Below are 21096 nucleotides of genomic sequence, written 5' to 3'. Positions count from 1 at the left end.
CTTCCATACACATCCTTGAAACTTTGCTGGGGCTGCAGACTCCGGCTGTGGTCAGATTCTATTACAAAAAAAGATGGCTTCATATGTTCATCAATAGCACAAAATTTGTGGGAGGGGATAGAATTTATTTACTTATTTGTTTACCGTATTTATATCCCACTCATCAACCACGAAGGCTCTCTGAGCGCATCACTTCTTACACTATCCTGGTTCTTCCATCTGAAGAAGTGGGTTTATATCCACGAAAGCTCATGCTAAAATAAAAAACAATTAGTCTTAAAGGTGCTGCTACATTTCTTTTTTTCCCCTCCCCCTCTCTTCTTCTTTTTTATGCTGCATTATCTCTAATGTATCTACAGCTTTACTTTTGACCATCTTAAGCTTTACGATTTTCTTTTTTGCTGTTGCTGTTCACTGAAGGCACTGCAGCTGCTTATTATGTAGCCTGTGGATCTGGAACTCAATAGTAATCTATTCTGAGGCTGGACACAAAAATCAAATATTTTGACTTAAAGTTGGGGCCCTTGCAGCTCTTGAGCCAGAGTGGAAACTTAATTGTCAGAAGGTCTATATATTATGTATCATTAGAGCAACAAACCAGAGAGAACTCCAAGATGCACAGTTCATCTTTGACTTACTCTCTGTATAATATTGCTAACTCGTTTGTGTCTTTGTTTATACCTTCTACTTGCCTGTCGATTTGCAGCGACCCCATGAATTTCATAGGGTTGCCTTGGGCAAGGAATACTCAGAGGTAGCTTTGCCAATTTGTTCCCCTTCATTCCATTTCTTGCAGCACATGTTCCACAGACTTCTCTCGGAACACAAGTGTGCCCCAATGGCTTGGAAAGCATGCTTTGGAAATTCAGCAGGGATTTCCTTCTGCCTCCCCATGTTTTCTCTTGCATCTGCTTCACTAATTAAGACTACAAATAATTCCCAGACAGATATACAATGTCTTTTGCTGGTGAAAGTGCTAAAATATGCCAAATCCCCCCCCCCTTTTTTTTTAAGTGGTTTGAAAGACATTGATAGGTTGTTAAAACACCAAGGAGATTTAAAAATTGTAGTTAGTTTCTAAAACACCAATGACAACTAGCTCAGTGAAACCTGAACACTTTTGGTCTTCCAGATGTTAAAGACTTGCTACTCCTGCCATCCTCCACCACTGGCCAGGCTCGGTGGTGAATTGAAGCCCAGAAGCATCTGAAGAAGCCCAGGTTCCCCAACTCTGAACTGAGGCTTGGTTGTCATGCAGAGGTAACTGCATGGTGGCTATTTGGGATATAGGCTTAGTGGAAGCCATTCCATTCAGCAATCCCTGGAGGTGTAGCTGCTTACCATCAGTTCTACCTGGCAACATATTACTATGAGTATGTGATACTAGTGGCTTCAGTAAGGCTTTTGACAAGGTATATGGAAAGCTTGCAAGACAGTGGCTCTGTAACTGGTTGATGGACTGATCCCAGACAGTACTCCCCAATGATCACTTTTAATTTTGGGAAGATGTAACTTTTACAGTGCCCCATATGTGACTAGTGGAGCTGATGTTCCTTAACATCTTTCTAAAGGACATAGATGATTGAATAGAAGGCATATTTATCAAATTTCTAGAGCCAGCATGGCATCGTGGTTTGAACATTGGATTACATCTCTGGAGACTATGGTTCGATTCCCAGCTTGGGCATGAAACCCACTGGGTGACCTTGGGCAAATCACATGCTCTCAGCCTCAGGGGAAGGCAATGCCAAACCTCCTCTGAACAAATCTTGACAAGAAACAACACCTTAGGGTCGCCATAAACTGGAAACAATCTAAAAGCTCACAACAACAACAAAAATAAAAACAACAAAAACAGCACTATCAATTTTGCAGATAACATCACATTAGGAGTGGCTAATGTACCAGAGGACAGGGATGTTTCTGGATGTTCTTCATCATTAGGTCATCACCAATTTGGGGAGATGGCTAGATGGAAAAGTTCCATGTCAGCTGTTTTGCCCAGTAAGCAGATTTTGGAAAAGTGACTTTCCTGGACTATAGCTCACAGAATCCCCCAACCAGCATAGCCATGCTGGCTGGGGGATTCTGGGAGTTATAGTCCAGGAAAGTTGAGTTGTTTCCTGGACCTACACGTCCTCTATACACTCATCAGCCATTCACTAGGGAGGCATTATGGCTGGCATCCTGTTGAAATTAGTTTTGTTAGTTTTGGCCCAGTTCTCCAACCTGTCAAAGCCATTTTGAATCTTGTCCCTCTCCCCTGCCATATTAGCTGGTGTTATCTGCAAATTTGATAAGCATGCCTTCTGAGAAGCAGGATGACTGGTGGTAGGAAGCAGAAGGCATTTTGCACATGCTCAAGAATACAGAATGCTTTTTAATAGTTCTGTACCTCTGCCAGGGCTGAGCTTTCAAAAGTTTTGTGGGGCTGAGCCCTTGTTCAAATTAAGCTCCGTGGCTGACAGTGTCATGCATCACTACTGCGCCTTGTGTGACAATTAATCAACCAAGGCTTTCAAGGGGTTGGCAGGCACACCATTCAAGAGTCATTTTGATATGCTGTCAAATGGTGAAGGCCTAATGCTGAAGAAAAACCAGAGACATCATTTGCCTGCATAATTATATTGAGTATTATGGGTGTTTTTTTTTTACTGGCTAATCTTAAAAGAAAATCACGAACAACAAGTCTCGTATTAAATATTGTCTGTGTGCCGTTGGTCTTTTAGAAGCCCAGTCCTCTAAAACAGAGCACTTAGACATTGCCGAACAATGCTAAAAGGATTCTTTTAATTAAAACATTCTTCAAGGACCACAAATTCAGCATGATCTGAAGTTGAATGGGGTTTAGGATTCATTGTTTTCAGCTGTAGAATAGTCAGCTCAATGAGAAAGGAAATAAAGGGAACTGGTTCCGGGTGCAGTGCCATGGGGGGTAACGGATACTTGGGGTATCGGGATAACACTGACAGGGACAATTGCTGTCCAATAAGTCCATTTGGGGAGATGCCTAGATTGAAGAGTTCCATGTCATCTGTTTTGCCCACACAGTTCCAGTAAGCAGAGCTTGGGAAAGTAACTTTCCTGGACTATAGCTCCCAGAATCCACCACTACACACAGCTGATGCAAGAATGGGCAATAAGGAGCAGCCATCCAGCCATTTCCCCCTAAGTCTCCTTGGCCATTCCCTTCTGTTGGAGGGCAGATCTGTGTATCCCTGCACCCACTAAACTGACCTGCCACTCTCAAGGATGATAGAAAACATTACCCATTGCCAGTTATTTAAGAAAGTGCCAAGTGTAAACAAAAGTTGCTTCTGTACATGGAACAGAGAAGGGGTACACCATCTTGTTCTTGGCCTCAGACAGCAAAAAAAATATGTCTTGGATATTTTCTTTCTCATTGAGCTCCTGATCCTGACCATTCTACAGCTGAAAATAATGAATCCTAAAACCCACTCAGTGGATAGCTTCAGATCAAGCTGAATTTGTGGTCCTTGTAGAATGTGTGACAATTAATCCTGAAGAACCTCACCTCACAGCTGAAGAAATGCATCTGGAAGACCCTAGTTCAAATATCTTTCTGTCATGAACTCATGAGATTAACATTTGCTGAGCCACTGCCTCAGTCATCCACATCTGTAATATGGGGATAATAAAAGATCCCAGAGTTGTATTAAGGATTACAGGAAGACACTGCATTATTTGAACACTTGTCATAACTGTACAAATGGTGAGCATTCTTTTTCTCATCTGATACAGAATCTTTTTTTTAATAATGAAGGATCTAGGCAGGAGGAAGGCAAAGGGGAAGAAGTAATTTTCAGGTGTCTGCCAAAACAGTTATAACCTAGGGTAACCTGTTTTATTTGCACCATCATAATTCGTTCTATTTCTGATGTTCTGACTTTTGATTCTGCTCAACACCAGACCACATACACACACACACAAACAAAGGAAAATTAGCAGACTATGGGGAATTATAGGGTTTGCAGAAGTATATAAAATCTTTAAGCGGGGGAGTAAGACTAAAAATAGCCTAATGATGGGTGGACATGGAAAGGTAAGTCACCTTTGGGGGTATAGGTTGGACACAGTGAGGAGGAACCAGTGGGAAGGAACCAGCTCTGAAAACTGCAATATTCCCTTGGAGATCCCACTTATTAGATGCCCTTGGGTGAAATTTCATAGCTAGCTGGATCCAACTTGCTTAAAGGACTGGAGTGAAGGTAGAGGTCTCCACTGGTGGGTTGTTACTTACTCTATTGATGTTCTCTTCGTATGCCTGCAGAGACCCCCAGAGGGGTTGACATCATGCCAACAGCAGAATCTGAAATGAGGCATGGTGAGTGGGGTCAACTCTCGGTGGTGATGCGCTAGTTATGGAACTCCCATCTGAGATCCAGTTGTCTTCCCACACTTTCGTCTTTCAAGTGCCACATGCAGTATTTTGAGTTTCAAGTGGAAACGATAGGATTTATGTTTTCCCAGGCTCTGAGGAAATGAGCAAGTGTTTGATATGCCTTTTGCTTTTGCATGTATGCATTGCTTTTCCTTGCATTTTGCCAGACATTTCTAATTAGTCATTTTAGACATTGGTCATTTTGGATACCTACAAGGTGCGATTTTCGATTATAGATATTTATTGTAGTTTCCAATTTATGGCAACCCTAAGGTAAACCCATCACAGGGTTTTCTTGACAAGATTTGTTCAGAGTGGGTTTTGCCAGTGCCTTCCTCAGGGACTGAGAGAGTGTGACCTTCTGAAGGTCACCCAGTACCTTTCCATGCCCAAGGAGAGATTTGAACTCTGCTGCCAAGAGTCATCATCCAACGCTCAAACCACTACACCATGTTGGCTCTCCTGAGATTTGTTCTGAGGGGTTTGGCATTGCTTACCTATGAAGCTGAGAAAGTGTGACTTGCCCTAGCTCACCCAGTGGGTTTGTATAGTTGAGTGGGAATTTGAACTCTGGTCTGTCAGAATCCTAGTTCCAGACTCAAACCACTACACAGCACTGAGTCTGATTTGTGTAACTTAGGCCCTGTACATACCACCAATAAGCGGAGTACTGGGGCCGATACTAGAGTTAGGGACCGCACGGTAACCACACGGTCCCTAACCCTAGTACGTAGTGGCAGCGTTACAATGGCAGCGTCCCGTGTACATGGGCACCACCATTGTGACATAAGTGCTGCACGGCATCTGTATGGTGCTGAACAGTGCTTACGTCATGAGTGCGCCCATGGCGCACTCGTTATGTCACTGTGGCACCGCAGAAAGCACCCAGAAACACAGGGTTCTTTTTCCTCTCCAGTGATGGTGCGCCGTTTGGGGGCTGCGCCGTCCCTGCGGAAGAAAAACGGGCACTGTCAGGCCGCCGTTTCTCAGCAGTCTGTCCTGGGCCTTAGGCTGCATTCACACTGCAGAAATAATCCAGCTGGATACCACTTTAACTGCTATGACAATTAATTCAGTTAGGAATTCAGTGAGGATGCAACATTAGATTTGTACTTGTAACCTGTGGTTTTAACTGGGTTTTGTGTAAACTGTGAGGCATGTCTTCTGAGGAAGGATGGGGAAGAATGAGAAATAAAAAGGCTCTTTTATGCTCCAACACAACACACAACAAAGGTATCCACACAATGCTACCCTTGGCTCTGGATTCAATGGAAGCAAAAACTTTTTAAAAATCTGATCTTCCCCTATTTTCTGTCTTGGCTATTCCAACATGGAACCATTCCCTCCCTTCCCAAGACAGAATGGGATTGCAATGTGAATGCTTTTTAGCCTCACTGCTCTTAGAACTACATTATTATAGAACGGAACAGTGAATAAGGTAATATGTTCTTGATTCTGGATACAAGCCACATACACCCTCTTTAAAGTTTTGGAAGAAACAATAAGCATGAGCAATTTGCAAAGCCACTGTCAGTTAATGATACCTCTTGATTTAAGACTGCATTTTATATTTTGAATCTATCATCACTAGACTGGGATTTTCTTTTTGTTATATAAAAAAAGAAAAAGGAAACCTTTCTTGGTAATAATTTTCAGTATATATTAATCATACATGATTTCCTGGATATTTGAGCACCATTGCTGGCTCATTCTTATTACAGAAGCCCAAGTATTATTAAGGGATTAGGAAAGTTAAAGTGGGACTCCAGTGATGATGCAGTTAACTTTGTACCACTTTTTGTACAAGTCAGAATTTAATATTCAGATATAAGTCATGGATCAAAAATAATTGCCATCAAGTTATAATTTCCTCTCCACATAATCTCTAGTCCATGGGCTCACATCACCAGCTTGTGTTAACATGGGGAAAAGTTGGGATCAGTCTCCTGCATCATTTATTTTAAAAAATATTCTCTCTTTCATACAGGTAATAGAGGGAGACACCTCTGTGTTAGTGCGGGATGTCTTAAAAGTGTTTCTTTTACAGTTTTTAATTATTAGACTGTGGCCTACAAGAGCTAGCCTTCTTTGTACTGGAGAGAAGAGGCTGAGTAACTATTGAATCTGATTGGAATTCAGTAAGGGACTTGCGTCTTCCTAAGTGGACTTACATCTGCAGGAAATAGAACTGAGCAAATCTACAACGTCAATAATTCAGCAAGGAGCTGCCATGAAGTAACTACATAGAGGAACCAGAAAAATGGATGATTCACAATAAGAGTGATACACAAGACTGATGCACTTCATGCGTATTGGTAGGAAAGTTGGTGCGTTTTGGTGAAGAATGGGATGCTCTTGCTGATGCTGATATGCATCTTCACAATTCACTAACAAGGTTTTTTGGTGCCTTTGCTACACAGCTAAGTAGACATAAAGGTATATATTTATATTATGTAGACCACAGTAGGAAATTCCTGCACATACATTTACTTGCTTACTTACTTACTTACCATTTGTTCTTGTGTACAATCAAGTCATTCCAATTTCTGGAAACCCTAAATTTTCTTGGCAAGATTTGTTCAGAGGATGTTTGCCATTGCCTTGCCCAGAGGTTGAGAGAGTGTAACTTGTCCAAATTCACCCAATGGGTTTCATGGCCGTGCTGGGAATCTCCAGAGCAATAGGCCAATGGCTCACCATGCTGGTTCTAGTTACACTTATACCCCACTTTCCACTTTCCACATGGGTCTCCTCATTACTACTTTATCCTCACAACAATTCGGCAATGTATGTCAGGATGAGAGAAGATGACTGAGAATCACCCAGTGGGTTTTATGGTTCACAGTTGGGACTAGAACCTGGTTCTCTGGAATGCCAGTCCAAAACTCTAACCACTAGATCATCCTTACTTTTATGAGAATGGATGTTTTTCTGTTTCTGTACAATACATATAATTTGTTCATTTTTGGGGTACTATTGGCATCCTTTTGGTTAAAACTATACCTTGCTCACTGGAGTACCATAATAAATCAGACCTTTTCACTCATACCACATGAGTATGATCCTTTCTTAAGTGCTAATCACATGTTGAACTAATCAAAGCTTTTAAAAAGAAACTGACAAAAGCTGCATCTACACTGCAGAATTAACCCAGTTTGACATCACTTTAACATAGCCATGGCTCAATGCTATGAAATTCTAGGGTTTGTGGTTTTATAAAATATTTAGCCTTCTCTGTCAGAGAGCTCTGGTGCCACAACAAACTACAAATCCTAGGATTCCATAGCATGGATCCACGACTGTTAAAGCAATGTTAAACTGCTTTAATTATGCAGTGGAGTAGCAGCCACAGTTTCAGCACAGCACCATATATGTTACTATGCCAAAAAGACCAACATCCTAATTCCCTTCTGAACTGTGCATGTAAATAGCCACCCAGCCGTATTCTGCAGTGAGTAAGTATTAATTTCAAGTTAAACTCGTATCATAAGAACATATCCCTGGGTCAAACCAAAGGTCTAACTCTCGATTCCCTGTCACCACCCCTAAGACCCACTATTCTATTGAGTCCATTCCTTCTGAAGAGTATGGGAGGATTATAGCATGATCTGAGGATCATAAATGCACCTGGTTATCTTTTCTTAACCAGAGAAAGACCAAGGACAACTTCCATGGAGATCCACTGGAGTCCACTGAAGACCTTAATGGAAGAAATCATTGGTCTGAACAAAACCTATGAGGGTGGTGGAAAAGGCAGAAAGCCTTCTCTCAAAGATTGTAAGACTCACTTTTGTACATTTTTAATTGTGTTTTTAGATTGTAAGCCGCTTTGAGTCCCAATTTGGGGAGGAAAACAGGATATGAATTAATATAATAAATAAATAAATGAGAAAGATTCAAGCAGGTTTATATGGGGAGATATGGCCTTTCAGAAACCATGATTTTCAGGGATTATTATTATTATTATTATTATTATTTCAGATTTTGGTTTATTTTGTTATTTCTATAATTTCCAATTTGTATTTATAATAGCTGGAACATTGTTGAGGTCTTACATCTGTGGGAATTAGAACTGGGCAGTTCCATAATGTCCATGTGCAGTAGAGAGCTGCTGTTATACTATTACATAGGAGAGCTGGCATGAGTGACAGCCGCAAAGTGGGACTGATGCATAGCAGGTCTGATGCACAACAGGATGTGCAACGCAGCACTCCCTGTGCACATTACGTTAGCCCTAATGCACATGAAGCACCAATATGCATGCTTGCCATTGTCTTGTTACTCATCTTCACAATTCAGTAAAGAGGTTTCTTAGTGCCTCTGCAATCTAGCTACATATACGTAAATTTACATAATATAGCTAATACAGGATTTCTGTGAACATAGTTATTAATTTTTTTAGAAGTTTGGGTTTCTACAGAAGTAATGAAACAAATAAAAATCATAGTTTCAGTGTGCATAAAACAACTCTCTGCAAAGCCTCTGATAGAAATTTCAAAGGAGTTACAGTGCTTCATCAAAGCCTGCATGAAAAGAACAAACATGAACCATGTTGGCTGAATCTGCCTTAGCACTAGCACATCGTAAAGGCGTTCCAGAGAGCAGACAGACACGTGCCATTAACTGTGTTTTTCACCAGAATTGTAGGTAATTCATTCTTCCCATTATAAAAATGCTGAATTCAGCATAAGGGCCTTTACAAAGCTGAATGAATTTATGCAATGGGTGGGAATAGTCCTTTTGAAGAACTAACCAACAAGCTTCTCTTTCACAACTCCAATACAATGTTGAACTATAATTTGAACTAAATTTGATGCAGATTAAGCCCAGATCTGCTTATTTTAAACCTTGGCTCATTCAAAAATCAAGTGTCATTGTAATACAGTCACTCCTGCCAACTCACAGAGGAGCCATTCCAGACCCCCTTGCGAAAATGGTGATTTGCACATATGCAAGTTCCATAGATAATAATGGAGCACACACCTGTGGAGCACATGCGGAGCTGTGTGCAGGGGCATGTTCCCATTTTAAATATAGTAGCGCATCCCTCCTGCAAAGAGCGAGACCGTGGACTCCAAGTCTGCACATATGGAGGGACGACTGTATTTATGATGTTATCAGAGAGACTTAGAATTGATGGTCAACTGATTTGTAGCCCCCATAATTCCTCAATATTTGCTATGCTGGTTAGGGCCGATGAAATTATTGGGACATGTGAGAGAAAGTAGTGGCTTTTTCAAGCAGAGTAATCATTCAGCAATGCAGAAATTGAACAACAATCTGTCCACATGCACACATGTTCTAGCAGAGAAAGAAAACAAGCTTAGTTTTCTTTGGTGCCATTCCCACTTGGCAGATAAAACGGATTATATTGGCGCGATTCTGATTCGGATTATGTTCTGAGACTAATCCGAATTTTTCCCATCATTTCCATTACAAAAAGGGGCAAATTACCTCAATTTATTTAGACCCTGTTTTCGTTCCCATTTATTTTAAATTGCTGTATTTTAAAGCGGAATAATTTGCTCCCCGTTCCCATTTGTGTCTGCAAGCTGTCAATCAAGCGCGTAGGCTTCAGACGTCACAAGTGTCGTCGCCTGATTCAAAACACTTTGACATGATTTATTTTGCTCCCTGTTCCATTTCTGTTTGTTTGTTGTTATTTTTTGAGCAGTCAATGAAAATCGGCTGCAAAGACTCTTCTGTGTCTCCCCAGATTCCCTTTGGGAAAGAGAGAAGAGAAGCCTCTATCCCCCCCTCAGATCCCTGGGCATCCAGGCTTCCCTGTGTCTTCCCATAGTTCCTGTGGGAAAGAGAGAAGAGAAGGCTCGATCCCCCCTCAGATCCCTGGGCACCAGCCAGGCTCTCCTGTGTCTCCCCAGATTCCCCTTGGGAAAGAAAGAAGAGAAGGCTCGATCCCCCCCCCCCTCAGATCCTTGGGCGTCCAGGCTCTCCTGTGTCTCCCCAAATCCCCTTTGGAATAAAATCTAAAATCTACTTTACTGTACTTACAAATACCTTTGCATAATAAAACAGGAGAGAGGGAGGGAAGAGAATAATGGCTGCAGGTCAGAGTGAATGCAGAAAAGCAAACAAACAAGTCTGCAAATATGCTAGCAATTAGTGAGTTTGCCATTTCTTACAAAATCATACATTCACAAGACCTGCAGCACCTTTGCAAACTCACCTCTACTTCGGTGTTCTCCTTTCCCTTTAAATTTTGTGGTCAATTGTAAGAAAGGCTGCTATCGCTTAGATTAAACTGTTTTACTGAGCTGGATCCCACAAGGAAACTACACTGGGGTGTGGGCATGCTCCAAATATTGTAATGAGAGCCACAGTGCCAGCCATTCTTATGTTTGCTACCAACTATTTGGTTTTAGGGAAAAGTAGTTATGATTGAAGGAACTATTCATGCTGGAATTGACTTAGGGGCTGTACAAACAGCCCTGAAGGGGCAGCCTCCAGCCATCCCTTCTTCAGATGGATTAGGGCTGTGGCAACCTCACACCACAGCCCTGATCTGGCCTTTTGAGGGTACAAAAAGGAGCCACAAAAGGCGGCTCCTTTTTGCACCCTCAAAAGGGCACCATAGCCGTGGAGGTGTGGCTATATGGTGCTCCTTCGGTGCTGCATCATCTGGACGCAGCGCCAGAGATGTGCCGTGATGCCACGCACCATCTGGAGCAGTGTGCGGCATCAGGTGCCCTGGGGAGGCAGAGTCAGGTATGCGTTGTCAGGACGCTACACCCTGATTCTGCCCCCAGGACGGTCTTTCAGACCAGTCTGGACAGGGCCTTAGTTATGAGCTGAGCCCAAACTTCTACTCACAGTTAGTCCAAGTTTCTATATATCGAACTTTGCTTGCATCTCTACTCACCAGGGTAAAATTTCATTGCAACATATGAGATTGAATATTTGAGGTATAGAATATCTGCCTGACAAGGGAACAGCATTAAATCAGTGGGCATGCTGCAAAATGGAGATTCTGTAAAGGTTAATTGTCAACTGGAACAGACATATTAGCAAGAGCAGGTTGGCTCAACCTTTACTGAACAGGAAGCAGCTCCTATAACAGGAGCATGGTTCAGATGGAACTATGTCTGCAGATTGCTGTTGTTGTTGTTGTTGTTGTGTGCCTTCAAGTCATTTCCAAATTATGGTGACCCTCAGTCTTGGGGTTTTCTTGGCAAGATTTGTTCAGAGTGGGTGTGTGTTTGCCTTCCTCTGAGACTGAGAGAGTGTGACTTGCCTGAGGTCACCTACTGGATTTTCATGGCCAAGCAGGCATTTGAGCTCTGTTCTCCAGAGTTATAGTCCAGTTCTTAAGCCACTGCATCACACTGGCTCTCCTGTAGCTATGTATGATAGAGAGCCAGGGCATCTACCATCTTGGTGGACAACAGGAACGGTAGCCCTTTCCTCCAATGCTCCTTGACCGTACCCATCCCTTAGAGGACAGAACTGTTTGGCCCATCCATTTGGTTCTGCATGCCCTAAACTAGTCCATTGCCTTCAGATGTCCCCAACACTGGCAATGGGGTAGTGTTCCTTGGCACATCTGAGGGCAGCAGGATCACTTAGGAGACACCATTTGAGCCTTCACCATCTTGACACTGCTCTGAATACTTGAGTGTATTCAAACCAAAAGATATTTTGAAAACATTTGAATGTATACATACAGTAAACACAAAGGATTAAAAAATTATAAAACAAAGAACAACCTCTTTTCAAATGAAAGAGTGAAAAATAGGTGGATACTTCCAAAGTTGTTGACCTGAAGAAAAGAGAAAGACAGCTGCCAAGTGGGAGAGGGGGTTCAAACTCAAAAACAGTCCCAAAAGCAGTTTAATGGTAACTGTGCATATTTGGCTGGTGTTCATTCTTCTCCTAATCGGTGTCTCTCCCTTCCATTAACACTAACAGGGTAATAGGTGTCATGCATCTTCATTAGGACACATCCCCTTGCAACCACAGCATTATTAGGGTGAGCCTATTGCCTCAGCAATTCTGAAGAAGAAGCCACTTTTTGGGACAACTTATCAGGGACTAAGGCTGAAACTTCTGCTGTTGAAGGCAAAGGAGCCCTGAAAGAAACATGACTTGCTTCAGAGAAGCTCTGATATTACGTTATTCCAGCATGGAACAGGACACCAGCAAAAGCTGCCACAAAATGTGCCAATCCCATAGGATGTTGCCATAGCAATTAAAGTGGAATAACAACATTATATCAGTGTAGTGTGATATAGCCCTTCATTCTGCAAAGGCTGGGTGGGAACGGCAGCAGAGGGGGAGCACACTGGAGACAAGAAACTCCTTGGTCATGCTCAGATGTGTTCTTTCTTGCTGTAGTGCACAGGAGTTATACTTTTCTCCCTGTCCTGGATTGGGTTAAAATCATTCTGAAAGTAGGCCTATCATTCTGAAAGTAGGCCTAGAATAGATCCTACTCAACTTTGATATTATTGGGAGATCCCTGCTGTGCATTTCTGCAACTTCCCAACTATAGTCAAAGGTATCTGGGCAGTAGAGAGCCAGTGTTGCATAGTGGTTTGAGCACTGGACTATGACTCTGGAGACCAACTCTGCATCCACACTGAAGGAATAATCTGGTTTGACAAGCTGCACTCTGGGACCACCACAAACTACAATTCCCAGAATTCCATAGCATCAAGTCAGGGCAGTTAAAGCGATGTCAAACCGGATTATTCTTGCAGTGTGGATCCAGCCTCGGGTTCAAATCCTGGCTACAGTTAGGGCAAATTGCAGCCAACTGTTGTCTGGTGTGTGCTTTAAAGAATTGGCCTGAACCACCTGCATTGCCTTCCCATTTGTTTCTAAGCTCAATTCAAAATGCTGCTGTTAACTTTGTTGTTGTTTGTTGTTGTTAACTGTGTTTGAGTCTGTCCTGACTCATGCTGACCCTGTGGATGAGACTTCTCCAAGACTCCCTATCCTCCACTGCTCTGCTTAGGTCCTATAAATTCATACCCACACCAATAGAGTCCATCCATCTCACATGTGATCTTCTTCTCTTTCTACATCCCTCCGCCTTTCCTAGCATTATTGTGTTTTTTTTAAATGAGGCATGCCTTCTTATGATGTGGCCAAAGTATGACAGCCTCAACTTAATCATCTTGGTTTCCAGGCAGATTTTGGGCTTGATAAATGGTTTGAGACCCGAATGTATGCAAAACTGTTTCCGGCCAAATGAACCCACGCAGAATTTGAGATCTTCAGCAGCAGTCTTGTTGAATGCTTCCACCATCATCCCAAAATGCTAGGCTGCTGGTATACAAGCAGTCGTGTAGTGTTAAATATTGAATTTTATGCTTTCAATATTGGGAGTCCCTATAGTGACACCCCTAAAGGACAGTCCAAAAATACACGTACCTGTGTTGATCTGCATTTGAAAAATAACACTTGTAAGCAATTTTCACCTCTACCAGGAATGGGACATTTGTACAGCTAATGGGTCTTGTGTACTCCAACCAAGACACCCCAGAATATTTTGGATTATAACAGCTCATAACATAATGACACTGGAAGGTGAGGCACTTAATGATGATGTGTCCAGCCCTCTCCCACCAGTGAGGCACTTTGTGTCTTGGAACTCCTTCAGTTAGTGCAGGGCATTTGTGGTTTTTACAGTGCTACCATGATTGTAAATATGAATCGTAATATTTACAATGTCATACGTTGTAAATACTGAACTGGATACAAGCCAATGTTTTTAATTTGTTTTGGAGACCTAGTGGGCAGAATGATGGTGATGATAATAATAATGACAGCAACATGTTGTTATTTTTTAATCAGATGCAAGAAGTCATCTGTTGAACTCCAATTGAAATATAACACACTTTTTATTTTTAAAAATGCTGTCTATTTTTTGTGAAGGTAAGAGAAAGCTCTGCTTTTGAAAATAGGTCTTAATCAGGCAATGGTCTTACATGCTTCTTCTTACATGTTGATTATCATGTGAGTCAGGGGTAGGCAACCTTTTTGAGCCGGGGGCCGGGTTGCTGTCCCTCAGACAACTGCAAGGCCGAAGCCGGGGGGGGGGATGAAGCTTCCACCCTCTGGGGGCGGGGCTGCATGCCGGGGCAGAGCTTCCACTGAAGCCCCACGGGGAGGAGGAGGCGTGTGCCTGCCCTCTCCTCCTCAGTCCCTTCCTTCGGCCAAACGGGCTCCAAGGAGCCCGTTCGGCCGAAGGGGAGGGAGGCCAAAGGGAAGGGCTTGGGCACCCGTCCCAGGCCCTTTCCTTCGGCTCTTCCCTTTGGCCGAAAGGGCTCCAAGGGCCGTGGAGGAGCCCAGGAGGCGGCAGGCTGCTTCCGCGGGCCCCTTCTCGGCCCATGCGGCCCCAGGCCTCCCTCTAGAGGGAGAGGCCTGGGGCCGCAAGGGCCCTGGGGGTAGGGTTGCCATAAGTCAGGACCTCCAAACCGGGACAAATGTAGGACAACATTTTCAAATGTAGAGCACATTTTTAAAAAATGGAGGACACATGAAAAAAAATGATGATTTTTTAAAAATGTTAATCTAAATGCATGTTTCTTAGGCATGATCAAAATGGAGGACATTTGGGCATTATTCCTAGACAGATGGCAGAAATGGACTTCCCTTTCTGGCCACCCCCCTCCCTCCATTCCAAACAGCACATTGGGGCATTTGACATGGCTTTAATTAACATGGCCTCTTGCATATTTCAGAGGCTTATTCCATAACCAAACCCCTTGGGTTTAACACTTAACATGGTTTAACATGGCTATGCATATTGAACATGTCAAGGTGGTTTCACCATTCTTGCACCAAGTGTACTTCTCAGAAGTGTGTACTTGGTCAAGGGACTTTGGTTTTTCTTCACTGCGCATGAGTTTGTAAAAATCACAGCAATTTACATTGGCCTTGCCTCAGAGGCTTTCTAATATCAATATCACCATTAAAGAACCAAAAACACACAGAAAAGGCACTTTAGAAAGTCACACTCTCTTGGCTTCAGAAATAGTGCGTGCATGCCTCTCAAGCTGACTCATATCATCATCATCATCATCATCATCATCATCATCATCACACTATCACTGTCAAAACAAGGGAGACTTGTTAGCATTAAAAGCACCCAAAACACACTTTGGAAGGTGACACTCTCTTGGCTTAAGAAACAGTGCCTGCATACCTCTCAAGCTGACTCATATCATCATCATCATCATCATCACCACCACCACACTATCACTGTCAAAACAAGGGAGACTTGTTAGCATTAAAAGCACCCAAAACACACTTTGGAAGGTGACACTCTCTTGGCTTAAGAAACAGTGCCTGCATGCCTCTCAAGCTGACTCATATCATCATCATCATCATCATCACCACCACCACACTATCACTGTCAAAACAAGGGAGACTTGTTAGCATTAAAAGCACCCAAAACACACTTTGGAAGGTGACACTCTCTCGGCTTCTGAAACAGTGCCTGCATGCCTCTCAAGCTGACTCATATCATCATCATCATCATCATCATCACCACACTATCATTGTCAAAGCAAGGGAGACTTGTTAGCACTTAAAGCACACAAAATAAAATTAAAAAAAAAACCTTGAGGCCTCTGGCCACTCACCACCACCTCCTTATGCTCCCCCTCCTCCTCTTCCTCCTTCTCCTCCTCCTTCTTCTGCTCCCCCCTCCCTTCTCCTCTTCCTCCTCTTCCTTCTTCTCCTCCCCCCTCCTCCATGTGCTGCGCGACCTGGGGGCGGGTCGGAGGAGGCAGAGGAGAAGGAGGTGGGCGGCGCGGGGCTGTGCGGGGAGGCAGGGAGGGCAGCGCGGGGCCACACAGGGAGGCGGGGAGGGCAGCACAGGGCTTCCCCCTTTGCCTCCTCTGCCCCAGGCCGCGCGGTCCTCCTCTTCCTCCTCCATACAGTGGAGGAGAAGGAGGGCAGCGCGGTCGCGCGGTCGTGCAGCCCAGGAGGAGGTGGAGGAGGAGGTGGCAGTGGCGGCAGCAGGACTGGGATGGGGCTGGTCCTGCCGCCTCCGTGGGCTGCATCCAGCCTGCGAGCCGGGGGTTGCCAACCCCCGATGTGAGTGTTTCTCTAATGGCTGTTGTTTGCAGGTGTAGATTGTGAAAATTGCAATTAGATAATGTTTGTCTCATACTCCAGAATCCTAGCAAAAGAAATTTTGAAGATGATGCTAGAAAAGAATTGCTATAATTTTCACTCTATAAAGTATCAAATAGCAGGGGTTAATTACAGCAGAATCTTTCTATTGCAACATCGGTTCCTTTTAATTATCCATTGAGAGACAGGAGTCCATTTTCCACAGGAGACTTCATCCAAATTGAATTAATTGATCCAACACTGTCTCTAAGGGGTCTTTCCCAAGATATTATTTGATGGAAGCTGTTTTATCACCTTTTTCTGAACTCAAACACATGTGTAAAATTATGAAGAATTTGGTTGTCCACATAACACCTTTTGTTTCTAAGAACTACTTTAACAGATCCATTATAACCAACTTGATTATAAATGAACAGTGTAGCTTTTCTCTGAATTTATTTCATGGGATTCTATATTTTCCCCAGAAATACCTCATTCAATCTTCAAAATATTTGGAGACCAAAGTTTGCCCTCAAAACATCCATTAACCAAATATAAAGGGTTTACAGGTATTCTTAAAGATGTTCAAGTCATTTGGTCACATCCATTCCTCACAAGCAAGTGCTCTTCATACAGTTGGTTTTCTGCACGCTTGGTTCCCTCAAGTGATATCTGATAAAATTCACAAAACATTGGCCTAAATCCTATTCTTTAATGGTAGGCAGAATAGACCCAATGAATCAATTGTGGCATAGGGAATCAACACATATAGACTTTATCACATGAGCATAATTGGAAGTATAAATGGTGATTATCCCATGAAAATCAGACATTCACAATTAAGATTTTCACACAACGTCGCAATTAAAATGCCATTATCCCAGGAATATCCCATGAAAATTGCGCAATCACAATAAAAGTTTAACACGACATGGCAATGAAAAGTGATTAAAGTGCCATTATTACGAGAATAACCAGGCAATAAATAGCAACAAATCGTTCATGGGAAAATCCCTTGAATGATTTTTGGCTTTTATTGCCTGGTTATTCCCTAGTTATTCGCAGGATAATGGCTCCTTAATCGTGCTGTGTGTGAAAATGTGAATCATGTTTTAATTGCAATTGCATGATTTTTACAGGATAATCACTGTTTAAACTATCCGTTTTCCCCTGTGTGATAAAGTCCATAGTTCAATCCCATTACTTTAATGGGTTTATTCTAGTTGGATTTACAATAGGATTCAGGTCATTGGTTTTTTTTAAACAACAACAACAACTAAAACCCATTTTTAAAAACATACATATAATAATACAATTTTGACTGCCTACCAAAAGTTGCACAGGAATGGAGCCATCTTGTCCACCCACGAGAGAGCATTTCACAGTCAAGGAACAATTAAAGAGAAAGCCCTGTCTTGGATGCTTGGACGGAACATGAAACAAAGCCTCTGCTAAAGATGGCAATTTCAGGCCAGCTTTATATAGTTTTATTTTTCAGCTAGCCAGGCCCGAAATGCCAGCCCTTCCCTTGTAGTTGTAAAAATTAATTAATTATATAATGGACAGTTTGCTTGACATTTCCTCTCAAAATTTGGCACCTGTGATGAGTCACTTCAACTGCCTAAAGGTTGAATGGAGCTTCATGGGACAATCCTACATTGGGGTCAGCAATAGGGAAGTAGGTATGAAAATGGCTATCAGCAAACATATCTTTTCTTGGGTATAGCTTGTCTGTGGTTTTGGTTGAGTCCAAGAACGTGAGAGGTTCCCTTGAGCATATACCTTGATAGGGAATGCCAGTTGGTCAGTTCACAAGAAGCCCATCCCACCATTGCATGGAATGGTCTCAGCATCAGCCCATTGGCCCAGAATACAACAGACAACAGAGTTTCAGCATTCATTCTTCCATACCCTCCTACATTTAACAGATAAAACTGGGACACATGTGGCCAAGCAACACCAGATTGTAGTCAAGATGGCAAAAGTAAAGGACCTATAAACTGTTGTACATTCACTGGTAACTTCACGACTTGATTTCTGTAACACGCTCTACATGGGGCTACCCTTGTGCCTAGTCCGAAAATATGGCAGCCAGGCTGGTCGCCGGAAAAACTAGGAGTGACCGAATAACACCCATCTTAAAATCTCTTCACTGGCTACCTATTAGTTTCCAGGCACAGTACAAGGTGTTGGTTATAACCTTTAAAGCTCTACATGGCTTGGGTCCAACCTATTTGAGGGATCCCCTGCTCCCATATAATCTGCCCCACACATTGAGGTCCTCTGGGAGGAATCTATTGCAGCCTTTAAAAGCTAGACTAACTGCTACCTCCCAGAGGGCCTTCTCTGCAATTGCTCCCAAACTATGGAACGGTCTGCTGGACGAGATCCATCAAATTGCCAGCTTAGACAGCTTTAAAAAAGCTGTCAAGACGGATCTCTTCCGGCAGGCCTTTCCTGAATGAAAGTGCCTGGCCGCAGAATGACTGCCCCTCACATCATGTATCAGCCCACCGCTCTGTCCTCGCTGTATTTTTTATTGTGTTTTTAACAGATGTTTTAATTGTAACATGTTTAATCCTGTTTTAAAGGGGGGAATTTGGGACATAATGCTGTGAATGTGGATATTTTAATGTGTTGTGAGCCACTTTGATTGTCTAGTCACAGAAAAGTGGGATAAAAATAAAAGTTTTATTATTTATTATTTATGTTATTAATGAGGAAGAACACACAAACTAGGAGAGGCAGCAGCAGTTTGTTTGCACCTGTGTCTATTGGGAAATGAAAGATTGTGCTCCTTTCCTCTGCTCTCTCTGCTGCTGAATTAACTGGGGGCAAACTACTTTTGCACTTTGAGGTGAGGATGAAAGGTGAAAGTGAGCGGAGGAAGGAAACTGGGACATTTAAAAGCAGCTGAAAAAGAGGGGCAGCAGAGGATTAACCAAGACTGTTCCTGCCAAATCAGGACAGTTGAAGGATATGTTCTTCCAAATGTTATCAGTTACAACAGGGATGTAAATCATACATTCCTCCAGATATGGTTGGACAAAAAACACCCCAAGGTCTTCACTAATGGCTATGCTATGCTTGGGCTGTTGAAAATTGTAGTCCAACAACATCTGGAAAGCTACATGATTCCTGCCCCTATATCGGAGTAACATTTCTTTCTTCCCATCCATACTTTCATGGAAAAGCAGCCCACACACACACCCTTTCTGCCCCTGAAGCTTCACATTTCATTGAATTCCCAGCATCAGCATGAACATAGTATTTCTAATAAACTTAATAAAGCAGGACAAACGATATGAAAATGTCATAAATCATGGCTCGCTGGCCATCCTGTCAAAAGCAACATCTTTGACTTACAGCAAGAGGAAGGAGCTGAACTGAAACAACTTTTTTCTTTCTTTCGCCCTGCAGCACATTTTTGTATTCTGTTGGCATTTGTAAGAGTTCTCATGGCTCAAATCTCTGAAGCATCTATCTTGGGTAAAAAAATCACACCCACAAGTTTCGACAGGTGGCAACGATTCTTCCTCCTTCACCATCTCATCCAGCATAATATTCAGTCCACTATCTTAGAAGAATATTGTGTTTCTCTTTCAGTGTTTACCAGGAATATTTCATACTTGATGTTTTTCTTCTCTTCTGTCTTTCTAGTGGGCTAAAAAATGACTAGCTGAGATTCTGGATCAGGGATATGTAATGTAAAAGAGAAGCATGCCACTATATTCCTATTAGCTGGATGCACAGCAACAGATATTCTTCACAACAAGCCTGTGGTCCTCCAGAGGTTCCACAGGATGATATCACTGCTGTGTGCTCAGCTGTGGGAACATAGCTGGATACTTCTGTGCTACCCATCCACAAATCTAGCCCCTGTTCTCTAAACTGGCTTGGGAGAGGGACTACAGAATGCAAAAAGCCAGAGGATCTTTCCTTCAGCCACCCCTAGACTATGGATTGACCTGCTGAAAAAGATATGACAGCTGAATACACTGTCCAAATTTAAAACAGCATTGAAGACCAATCTCTTCTAGCAGGCTTATCCAGATGATTTTTAAATTGTGAATTCAGATGTTGAATTTTAAACGTGGACTGCTTTAAAATGCGTATGTCTTATTTGTCCTTTTAAACTGTTGCATGTTTTAATTAATGTGTTTTAATTGATGTTGTTCATTACAGGCCAACCTTCTCATCTGTGGGGGATCAGTTCACCCCCCCTACCACGGATAGGAAAAAATGTGGGACCTCAAGTCCCATTATCCCTAATGGCAGTGTAATGTGCACATGTGCACATGGCCACTAGTGTGGCCACGTGCATGTTCTGTCATTGGGGACAACAGAGCTTGTCATCCGTGGATGCTTAAATACATAGATGGCAAGCCCACAGATAACAAGGTCCCACTGTACTGAGTTGTTGTTGTTCTCTACCTCAACCCATGGGGAGAGTGGGTAAGAAATTATTATTATTATTATTATTATTATTATTAAAGGTGGATTTGGAGATGGAGTTTGGTCACTGTGCAAGTTCACTAGAGAATGCCAACCTCTGCAATGACCAAAGAGAATAACTTATGCCAAGATAAGTTGACTTTTTCACGGAAGCT

The 21096-nt window shown here is 42.6% G+C and overlaps 1 protein-coding gene across 2 annotated transcripts in view; it reads right to left on the bottom strand.

The window, feature by feature from the left end:
* Window positions 1-21096, bottom strand: part of PTER (phosphotriesterase related) — a 91346-nt gene continuing 70250 nt past the window's right edge. Inside the window, exons 5-6 of one of the 2 annotated variants that reach the window (XR_016281951.1) lie at window positions 145-254; window positions 1-58 (exon numbers count right to left, since the gene is read on the bottom strand). Coding sequence is in view for 1 of the 2 variants with exons in the window: in XM_089533310.1 (XP_089389436.1) it covers window positions 197-254 (58 nt within the window). In the remaining variant the exon portion in view is untranslated. Of the gene's footprint in view, window positions 59-113; window positions 255-21096 lie in introns of those variants that run through there. The other variant, XM_089533310.1, reaches the window with a different exon arrangement.

Source organism: Sceloporus occidentalis, unplaced genomic scaffold (genome assembly GCF_023333645.1).
Source record: "Sceloporus occidentalis isolate IW3139 unplaced genomic scaffold, rSceOcc1.0.p SCAF_7, whole genome shotgun sequence".
NCBI lineage: Eukaryota > Metazoa > Chordata > Lepidosauria > Squamata > Phrynosomatidae > Sceloporus > Sceloporus occidentalis.
The sequence above is the reverse complement of the archived record's forward strand: the minus strand, read 5'-3'. Positions and strand labels throughout refer to the sequence as shown.